This window comes from Manacus vitellinus, unplaced genomic scaffold, assembly GCF_001715985.3.
Source record: "Manacus vitellinus isolate BGI_N305 unplaced genomic scaffold, ASM171598v3 scaffold_83_pilon, whole genome shotgun sequence".
Taxonomy (NCBI): domain Eukaryota; kingdom Metazoa; phylum Chordata; class Aves; order Passeriformes; family Pipridae; genus Manacus; species Manacus vitellinus.
In genome coordinates this window covers 536,056-546,788 of record NW_021940836.1, presented here as the reverse complement: position 1 = coordinate 546,788, position 10,733 = coordinate 536,056, and the positions used below count along the sequence as shown (strand labels likewise).

At 46.5% G+C, this 10,733-nt stretch overlaps 1 protein-coding gene across 1 annotated transcript; it reads left to right on the top strand.

Moving 5' to 3' along the window:
* Window positions 1-35: 35 nt before the first annotated feature.
* ITFG2 (integrin alpha FG-GAP repeat containing 2) lies at window positions 36-10,733 on the top strand. The gene is made up of 12 exons (XM_029964891.1): window positions 36-215; window positions 1,209-1,304; window positions 1,736-1,777; window positions 2,630-2,801; window positions 3,113-3,252; window positions 3,683-3,831; window positions 4,940-5,034; window positions 6,864-6,917; window positions 7,395-7,486; window positions 8,007-8,124; window positions 8,711-8,884; window positions 9,043-10,733. The coding sequence occupies exons 1-12, from the start codon at window positions 102-104 to the stop codon at window positions 9,189-9,191; spliced, it is 1,395 nt and encodes a 464-aa protein (XP_029820751.1). The 5' UTR covers window positions 36-101; the 3' UTR covers window positions 9,192-10,733.

The following is a 10,733-nucleotide window of genomic DNA, read 5'->3' as shown; positions in this document are numbered from 1 at the left end:
AGGACCGAGGGGCTGGTGCGGCCCCGGGGGGCTGGCGGGGCTTCCGTGCTTAGGGACACAGGGAGCTTGAGCGGCGTCAGAGATGCAGGGTTTGAGTCCAAATGCCCGCTGGAGTTCCCTTGCAAAGGGAATGTTTCCGTGGTTCTGGGCTGCAGCTGGTCGGGGGTCGCATCACCGTCAGACGTGCAGGTCACCCCTGGCGTGGGGCCTGGATGGTGTGTATCCAGAGGGGAGGCTGACTTTTGGTCCCGAAGAGAGGCACGCTGCTGTCGCGGTGGTGGGGATGATGTAGGGGTGTGGGGAAACACTTAGCTGGGGCACAGCAGATCACAAACAGGGCAGAGCCAAGTCTCGGTGTCTGATCTTAAACTGTATGAGGGATGGAAGTGCATTGGGAATGTTGCTGTCAGCCACCACAAATGGTTAGTTTCGATGTGGCTGATTTGTCTGTAATTAGGAAGAGATTAGCTTAACCAGCTATATGTAAATTGTTTCTTCTCCTCAACGGTCGAATTTTATTACGGCCTTATGCTGAAAAGTGCCGTGGCTAGCAATGAGGTAGATAATTAAAACAAATTTTCCCACAAGAAGTTATGTTATATAGGGTAAGGTGTGCAGGGTGAGACGCACTCAATTTTAATACACAGAGGCATGATGCAGGAGATGGGATAGTGGGAGTAGGTTCATCAGCAGTGACGGTTGGTGATTTTTAGCAGTCATCTTTGAAGAAATAATCACCATTCCAAAAGACCTTTGCCCCTTCATCAGTGATATTAAACATAGAGTGTAAATCTCATGTTTAGTGTTCTTGCAGCCTCTTTCTTGATGGTTACATTTCTCTCATTGTCATCATCTTCCTCGGATAATTTAAGTCAATCTAGGTTGGAGGATGGAAGGTGGGGTGATGATGCAGAGCAGGATGTTAAAATGGTCAGTGTCACAATGCTGAAACAGTGTGTAGAGAAGCAGTAGGTAATGAGATATTGCTCTAAGGAGACACTCTATCTCTTCTATCTGCAAGAGTAAAACTAGAGCTTTTATATTTTCCCAGACTTTCCCTGTTGATTCAAGACTGTCCCTTTAGCTCTTGTTTTGTTTTGCTGCTTCTTCCTACTGAGTGATTTTTAGATGTGAGTTCTGATTGTTGTATGGGACTATTGTTACTGTAATTGTGGACTTCTTCCTAATAACCCAGTTCTCTTGTACAGCTGAATGAACTAGTGGTGGGAGACACCAATGGAAAACTCTGTGTTTACAAGAATGATGACAGCAAACCCTGGGCTGTGCGATCTTGCCAAGGAATGGTCAGTTCTCAACGAAATTTCTAAATGGTTGGGCCTTTTGGTGTACATGCAGCCAGCTATCCTTGTCCATAGCCTAGGAATATGTAGGGCAGAGGGGAATGGCGGGCCTGAACTGGATCTGATGCCTTTCATGTAGTTGTGCAAGACCCTGCTTTTGCCCACAGCTGGCCTCATGGGCTGGAAGTTAACGAGCTGAATAAACACAGGAACTGGACTTCTGTCCCACCTTGACCCTGCTCTGTGTGCTGTGGATTTTGACCCAGGGCTCTGACAGATGTGTTTCTGTTCCTGACTCTGCTCTTCTTGTCCTTCAAAAGGCTGTTTAGAGTTCAAGAGATACTTTATGAGAGAGGAGGGGTAGGGCAGAGGCTTAGCCCAAAGTGCTGGTTTTAGTTGCCTTCTCTTATGTATGGCCTTCTTTTCTTTTGCAGCTCACGTGTGTTGGTGTGGGCGATGTATGCAATAAAGGAAAGGTGAGAGGAACCAAACTCTTCCCAGCTGTCTCTGTAGGGCATGTGGGAGGTGCTTAGGAGATCAGGGTTATGTCATGTACTGAGTGTGGAGGAGGACAGATTGCTGGTGCTTTCGCACCAGGATCTGCCCTCGTTCAAAGAGTTTTAGTACTACTGTTTTTAAACTGTTCTTCTGTTTACATGTAATTGGTATCTTTCTGTGAGTCATATACAGGTTTTAGTGAGCAAGGAAATCCTATATTCAGAGAGCACTACTGATTTCCATGTGCCTCTATGTGAGCACCAGAAGGCTTTGGTGGTTTAAGGGTTGCTCCTATTGCTCAGTGGCTTTTGGTCTGCTTGTGCTGATGCCTGCTGTGGGCCATGGCCCTTCTGCCACTTGGCTGTGTGCATTTAAGGTCATCTAAACAAGACTGAGATACAGAATAGTCTGGACTCCCAAGCAAATTCCACTGGGTATAATATGACTTCTTTTGTTGGATTGCTGTTTCTGGGGGTTAAGTCAGGACCAATGAGTCTGAAGGTCCCAGTTTAGGCACCATGCCCAAAATACTGTTGCTCTGTTTGCCCTAGTGGGGAGCAGAGCTGACATGAGCATTAAGAAAGCCACACATTGTTTGAGGATTGCATGCACACATCAGCTTGATAGCACAGTCTGACAAAGATGAACAGGAAGTTTTGCCCCTGCCACTACCTGAGTAGTTTGTATGCTGGCCAAAAACCTCCTGTTCCTTCTGTAGCAGTCATTGATCTTGATGGATTTACCCTTGTATCTTCCCTTGCCATGCTGTGAGACAGCTTCTGCAGTTTCTAAAAGAGAAAGAATCAAAAAGTTTTTTTCTTTCCTTGTAGAATTTCGTGGTGGCGGTGAGTGCAGAAGGCTGGTTTCATCTTTTTGACCTGACTTCTCCAAAACACCCAGATGCTTCAGGCCACCATGAGTTGGCAGCAGCAGAAGAGCAGAACCCAGTGTTCAAGCAGCACATTCCTGCCAACACCAAGGTCATGCTGATCAATGACATTGGTAAGCCACAAAGCTGGTGTCAGAGTGCAGGGTGAGGGGGAGAGGGGCAGGAGAGGAGAGAAACAGTGGGGGAGTTGCAGAAGGAAATTACTATCTTGATGAAAAAAGATAACTCTAGGAAACCACAGCCAAGTCATGGAGAAAAGAGGCAAGAACTTCAGGAATTTTTCTGAAGTGCGAGTTTTCATTACAGGATTGGGATCCTCGGGGATGCTACCCTATAGAAACCAGCACAGTGGTTTCTGAATGCTGGGGCTCTTGGGGCTGTGAAAGCCTGACAGAGTCCATCTATCCTCTTCTATTCCCTGCAGATGGAGATGGGAAGTGTGAGTTGGTGGTGGGTTACACTGACAGGGTGGTGCGTGCCTTCCGCTGGGAGGACTCGTCGGAGAATTCAGACCACATCTCTGGGCAGCTGCTCTTGTTGAAGAAATGGCTGCTAGAAGGTCAGGTAAGAAAAAAGGATGTTCAGAGCAGTACTTGTCATACAGTCTTCAAGAGGTGGCTCTTCCAAGGGAAGAACTATGAAATCTCAGTTGTATGAATGAAACAATTGTCACATTGATGGCTTGAAAGGAGATTTGTCCAATGGTTGTCCGTGTGGAACAGCTGCTGGGTTGGTCTAGGAAACAGTTGCTCTCGCCCAACTAGAGAGCATTAGCAGAAAGTACTGGTGTTGTTCTACAAGTGGCTTTTGGTAGGGAAACAGCCTTTTAGTGAACTGGGACATTTTGCTTCTAGCTGAATTTGTTCAGCTCCTGCTCAGCCATGTCAGAAGATTTGCCATATCCAGATTTAGGTTCAAGGAGCACTGTAAACTTTTCAGAGGTGTTTAAAGTTCTCAAAAATACTCTGGCAGTGTTTTGTCTCTGCCAGTGTAGGTGGACAGCCTCTCTGTGAACCTGGGCCCTGATGGCTCCCCGGAGCTGATGGTGTCGCAGCCAGGCTGTGGCTACGCCATCCTGCTGTGCACCTGGGACATGGAGCACCGGGACACATCTGCGGGAAGGGACGGCTCTGCTTCAAGCAGGTGAGGGGTGTTCCTGCAGGGTACCTGAGGAAATGCTGCTGTGGAGGCCCGTCACAAGGGGGTGCCACCACGCAGCTGTTGTGAGGCGGGGAGCGCTGTCACTGTCCTTGCTTCAGTGTCCTGCTGTACTGCTGGCAGCTCGTCACTTAAGCCCACCTGCACAGAGCTTCCATGAACACTCTTCATGTATGTCACAAAGATGAGTGCTACTGCTTCTGTTGTATTCCACTCTTTTGGGTTGGGCAAGGAGAGTGACAAAACGAGATCACTGAGGAGGGGGTTACTGGGAGCTAAGGCAGGGAAATGAGTAATCTTGATCTCCAGAGAAAGGGTAGTATGCAATCCAGTGACCTATCTAATGGTGGGAAGAGTAACAACTGAAAGGCTGGGCCAAGCCAAATTAATATGAAGCCCAGAATGAAATTTTAGCTTCATTTGCTTGGGTTTTTTTCCAGGTGAGGCAATTAGAGGCTGTCCTAATGAGACCCCTGACAGCCAGTGCTATAAATCACAACAGAGCAATCAGAATGGTAATGAGGTGTTTGTTATTGTCTTGGTGCTGAAAGAATCCTTGTGGGGAATTGGGGTGCTTCTGTAGTGTTCTGTAAGACTTGAAGGCAGAGACAAAAAACTGCAGCAGCAGGGGAGCTAGGCAAGTCTTGATGCCTTAAAGACCTCAGTGGAATGGTACCCTCCTAGCCAGAAGCCAGGCCCAGATGTGGTCACTCACAAACTTATTGAACCCTGGGCAGATGCTTCTTGAGTGAAAAGCAACCAGGTTTATGTGAGTAATAATAAAAATTGTCTTTTTTTCCTCCTTCGTTGGAATACATGCCTTAGTCTTTTTTGGTTTTGAGCTCTTTCCATATTTTTTTGATGCATAAAATCATTCTTATTTTGGATTTTTAATCAGTTGTGAGTTCCTTTTGTACCTGGGGTGGCACATATCCTTTTACTTAGCCTTTACCATTAAAGGGCTAACCTCTTCTGGAACTCTGTCAGTGTCCGGATTTGTGGAGCTTTGGAGTACATTGCTCTTGAGATTGTTGTGGCACAGACTCAGTCATGGTTCCTTAACCTGTCCCTGATGTCTTTCTCTTTTCCCTAGTGAGGCCCCTGTTCGAGATGTTATTCTACACCAAACATCTGGACGGATTCACAACAAGAATGTCTCCACTCATCTAATTGGTAGCATTGCCCGAGGTGAGAGATTATCAGCTTGGGGTCTGTGGCCCAACAGTTGCCCCTGATTTTCAGGGGGCAGTTTTTCAGTACATCAGTCCAAGAAGAAATTGGATTTCCTGTGGTTGAAAAATAACCATGGGAAGCAGCTGCAAGAGCAGAGGAATCTTGACTTATCTTAGCTGGCTCCCAAAGAAAGACAGTTGGATTTTTGCATGTGAGCTTTTTATAGCCTTTGTCCTTTCCTAGGTAGTGCTTATTCTTTGCCTAGCACAACAGTTTCTCTGCAGCCTCTGCTGACCTGCATTTAGTCTGTCTGAATGGCTGCCATGCCGTGCTCCTGCATATGTCCTTGATCTTTGCTTTTGCATGACTGCAGCTTATGCCTTCTTCTTATTCCCAAGATGCATCTCTTCCTTCCCACAGCCTCATCTGTTACTACTTTTTAGCATTTGAATCTCGATACCTGGCAGCTACATGCTTCTCCTCCTTCACCTGGCAGCTACATGCTTCTCCTCCTTCTCCTGGGCAGTCCCAATCTCCAGAGCTGCTTCCATATTCCATATCATTGTCTTCTGTCCCCTTCCACTGTGTTCTGTTCAGCAGTTTTATCTAAACTCTCCACAGTTGCTGGCTTCTCTCAGCCCTGACACACTGCTGTTGTGTCTTTTCTTTAAGACTTTTCTTACACACTGCCACTGCTTCCCTTGTGTAACTGCTTTGTGCTCTGACCTGTGCCTGGTGCACTTGCTAAACCCTCTTTTGATACCTATGGAGAGTAGGCAGCTTTGACTCCCCCTTGGAGTGTGTGTGCAAGCAGAAAATTCCAAGTGGAGATCACTTTCTCTTGTTTTCTGCGCAAGTATTGCCCCCTGCAGTGCTGTCTGAGAATTATTTAGGTTGTCCAAGGTAATTAGAGCTTGGGGAGAAGAGCAGTCCACTGAACCCCACCCCCTTCCTCAGAGTACCTTTCCTCCCTGATTCCTAAGCTTGTCATGTTTTCAGCATCTCTGATGCTGCTGTGAGCAACATGGTCAACAAAGCGTGAAATCAATTATTTCACTGCATGTGAAGCCTTGCATCTTATGAGAGATGTCTGTGAAAAAGGAAGGCACACAGTAAAAGGGATGAAGAGAAGGTTGTAAAAAAGCCCACTGATGCTGGACCATCAGTAAGGAAACAGCTGAGGAGTGCAATGCTGACCAGTTTGTGAGGGGGACACTGCAGATCTTTTGGATTAGAGCCTGTCTGAGAGAATGAGCAACAAGAGGCAATTGAGCACTCAACCAGCTGACTTTGCTTTAAGCTGATCTGTGGAAACAGGGCAGTTTGTAACTCAGGAGTGTGCAGGGGTCTGTAGCTTGGAGCTGTCTGTGGGCAGTGGAGGTAGGCTTGCATTTAAGTTATTCTGGGGAAACTGCCTACTTGCTTTCAGCTCTGTTGGCTTGTCCCTGACTGCCAGGTTTCCTGGGTTCCTGCAGACCTCAGGGAGCCAGTGTCTCTCCTACGTTGTCACTGGGAGGATTAAATGCAGCTTTAGCTGAACACAGCTCCATTCCTCTCTCTCTCCAAGTGTGATATCACTTTTAAAACTTGACCTTGCATGTCTTTGCTGACTGGTAGCTAGGCAGAGGTTTACTGAAGGGCCGAAACAGCCCAGTGGTCAGGGGACTCTCCTCTTGAGATTTAACTAGTCACATTTGTCAGTGCTGTCCTGCACACAACTGGGCAAAAAAAAGAAGGCAGGATGGATCAGCTTGTTCTGCATCTTTTTTATTGTTTTCAGGAGAAAGAGGGGACAACACTTATAAAATGGCATCAACTCCAGCAATTTTCTCTTGCACTTACAGGTGGCTCCAGTGAGAATAGTGGCTCAGGTCTCTTTGCCCTCTGTACTCTGGATGGTAAGTCCTACCACTGTCCTGGAAGAAAGGCCTGTGGGCTGGACAAGGCCTGACACTAATTCAAAGCAGGGAACCAGGGGCTCAGTGCTTTTGATTTTTGAAAGAAGGTGAAACAGGGCTTCAGAAGCCTGTCCTGGGTCAGGCAAGAGAATTTGACCCAAAGGCTCCTTCTGCTGCCATATTTTTTATGAAGGCATGGAGGCCTCTATGAAGATAGACTCATGTTTATGTTCCACTCTCATGGCTGGTCCCCCCTGCCCAGTACTGTCACAGTATATCTGGATAATAGAAAAATGATAAGTGGGGTTAAATGTCCACTATGGATTCAGCAGCCAAGAGACCATGCCTATGCCTATGCTGTTAGCAGCCATCTCTCAGCAACCCTGAGTATTGAAGGAGTGTGTAGGGCCCAGCATAAGCAAACATATTGCTCCCTTTTAATGTCTTCAAGACAGTATTTTTTTTTTCTTCCTTCAGGGACATTGAAACTCATGGAGGGAGCAGACAAGCTGCTCTGGTCTGTTCAGGTTGATCACCAGCTATTTGCTCTGGAAAAGCTGGATGTTACAGTGAGTATCTGAATAGGGCTGGGAGGGATGAAGACAAAAACTTAACATGGCTTTGTATATAGGGATTTAGGAAGGGCAGAGTGAGTGTGACTCAGCTGAAAAAGACTGGGATTATCTCAGGATGACATAGAGTGCTTTGACTCTGGTGGTATATTCTGCACTCATGTCAGTCTGTCCACGTGCCAGAGGTTGAGCTGTGCTCGCCAGTTAGACCTACTGAGCCTAGTTTGCACTGATCCATTCATAAATTTATTTCCCGAACTACTCTTTTATCTTATTGCAAAGTTGAATGGTTTTGCACACTCCTAATACCCTGATTGTCTACAAACTCTTATGATTTGCTCTTATGATTGCTATTGAGAGGAGAGATGATCTCAAACTGCAAAATGTCTGGACATGATGTCCAAAAGTCACATTTTGTTCAGACATTAGTGTTCTGTCTGAACAAGCAAGAAAGATTCTTGACTGTCCCTGGGAATAGGTGGTGTCTGGCTAATATGCAATCTTCTGGTTCCTGCAGGGCAATGGGCACGAGGAGGTGATTGCCTGTGCGTGGGATGGTCAGACATACATCATTGACCACAATCGGACTGTTGCCAGGTTTCAAGCAGAGGAGAATGTCAGTGCGTTCTGTGCAGGTGGGGAGCCTGACTGCAAAGCCACCCCTCACAGCATTTTTCTCTAAAAGCTACTACTCCTGTCTAGGAGACCTGGAATACTTTGTCTGTCTGCTGTGGAGAATAATTTCCCTCTGTGTGTACTGCAGAAGGCCCAGCTAGTCTTTCCTCTGGTGGCATCTGGGAAAAGTAGGGGTGAGAGGAGGTGATGCTGAGGTTTTTCTGTGATGGTTTGGGGTTTTTTTCCTGTCCTTTTCAGGAGTACTACAGGAATCTCTTGTCTTCCCTACTGCTTTTTGAATTTGCAGACTTCTAAGCTGTTCTCAAGTAGAGATAAGGAGCCCCATGGAACCAGCCCGAGCCTCAGCTTTGCTCAGTCCCCTCTTTCAGACCTGCAAAAAGCAGCTTGCAAATCCCCAAGCTTCCTACAGTTTAGAGACACTTTCTTGGATTGTCTCAAAGGGATTTTGTATACCCAAGCCCATGTCTCTGCTCAGGTGCTTGCTGTTTTCTGCTAACGGCTTTGGTACCTCATCATGTGACGTTACCTATTTGCTTTCACTGTCCTTTTGGAAGTAGTCAGATCTCCACATTCTGCTTTCTGCAGGCCTCTATGCATGCAAAGGAGGAAGCAACAGTCCCTGCCTGGTTTATGTCAGCTTCAGCCAGAAGATCTACATCTACTGGGATGTGCAGCTGGAGAGAATGGAGTCCACCAACCTGTTGAAAATCCTGGAGGGTGACCCAGAGTTTGCAAGTCTCCTGCAGCAGCTGGGTGTAGGTGAGTGCAAAAGAGTGGAGGGTGTACAAGAAGAAAGAGAGGAAGGGCTGCTGGCAGGTGATGTGCTGGGAACTAGAGTTCCAGGTATTTTTTGCAGAAGAGGCTTTCATAGTGCCTGTTGAGAATCCCGAACAACTGTTTTTCTCTCTTTCCCATAGATAAAAATGATGTTTCTGCCGTCAGAAATCTGATTCACAAAACCCTCTATTTTCCTGAGAAATATCATCTGAGCAGCCCTTCGCAGTGTCAGGATCCTGCCGGAACAGATTCCTCTGCCCACTGCACTGTCATCCAGGATCCCTTATAACAAGTCATATGGAGTCTGACTACCAGCTCAGGCTTTTCTGCAGCTGGAATGGGGCATTTAATGAAGATGACTGTTCTTTTGCTATCTCTGTCAAAAGTTCCAAACAGGAAAGGGTGTACAGGCTGCGGAGGGATATTCTTGGCTTGTAGGCTTGAGTGTAGGTGGTGGGTTCATTTTCTGTTAGCAGAGAGAGCTACCAGAACAGAAAGAGTCAAGGGTCTTGCTTGCTGGCCTTCCATTGCCACTTTCTGTATTCTTTACTTGCTGAAGTGCTTTATGGGTCACTCTGAAGAAGCACTGAGGACATGGATGGAGAGAATAGCTGAACTCAGTCTCCATTCTGGCTCCAGTGATTACTTCTGAATTCTCAGCAGGATTACAGTGCAGGAATTTTAGATGGAGGGATTGAATAGAGAGCAGGCAAGGGCCTTCTCTCACACTTAGGTGTGTGTTAAAGTACACCTGTACATTGATTGCCTTTGCTTTGCCACTGCTGTTCTAGCAAGCAGTTTCTCACAAATCACTTCCTGTCCTGAGAAGCTGGAGACAATATGTGAGAAGAACCACAACTTGCACTAATAAGATGTGGAAAGGTAACAGCTCCAGCAAACTCCATCTGTACTTGAGAGGCATTGCTTGTCTCCATCTTGGTCAGGGTGATCCCAGAGAAGGCTGTGACTTAAGAAAGCAGCTGTGCAGTGGATAGTAAGAGGAATCTGATTTAACCACGGAACTGTGGTGCTGTGAGAGAGCCTGGCCATTCTACAATAAATATGCCACACTTGCCTCTTCTTGTGGAGAATGTCATGCTGTTTTGAGTCCTACACAACTGAAAGAGATGGACTGGAGGTGAAGTTACACTGGCTGGCTTGAGCAGTCTGGAAAAGGGCGTTGCTCACCGAGGCTGCTCATTTGCAAAAGCCCAGACACAAACCTTTATGCATGCTGCTGAAGTTGTGCTTTTCCCTATCTTGCTTGCCCCTTGCCTAACTTAGCTATTAGGATAGTGATGCGTATGGATTTTTTGATTGTTAGCTTTTTGTAGATTTTAGAAGTAGTTGTGTAGTAAATGTAGATTTTAATGTAGCTGTCTTAATTTGTCACTCTTTAGCACTGTAGTTTACATTTACCCAATGCTATTACCCCATTTCATATCAAACTTTCTGAATTCCTTTAAGTTTGTTTAGGCTTCTCTAAAGGCAGGCCTTCATTCTGTTTAAGAACATTTGCACCGTGGCTTGAGCAACAAGGTACACCATAGTCAAAGGAACCTTCAAATCCTTAACCTTGGAGGAGTTCCAAAAGACTGTACGTGCTGTGAAGAAGAGGAAGATGAGGAAGAAGGGGTCTCAGGACCCCCGACTCAATTTCCAGAGGGGCGTGCCGTGAGCAGAACTGGGGAGGATCTAGGGGGCAGATAGTTCTGGGATTGGATGGATGATACCATAAATAGTGGAACCCCTGGACGTGGGGCACATCTCTGTACTCCCCATGGTTGAAGGCCTTCATTAAAGAATCTGCTCTCTATCTTTTCTCTACTAA

Excerpts from the sequence above, each read along its gene's own strand:
- ITFG2 (XM_029964891.1), top strand. The coding sequence starts at position 102 with ATGCCCGCTGGAGTTCCCTTGCAAAGGGAATGTTTCCGTGGTTCTGGG. Across the intron at positions 1,305-1,735 it reads TGCGATCTTGCCAAGGAATG|CTCACGTGTGTTGGTGTGGG; the intron begins GTCAGTTCTCAA and ends TTTCTTTTGCAG. Across the intron at positions 8,885-9,042 it reads CCTGCAGCAGCTGGGTGTAG|ATAAAAATGATGTTTCTGCC; the intron begins GTGAGTGCAAAA and ends TCTTTCCCATAG.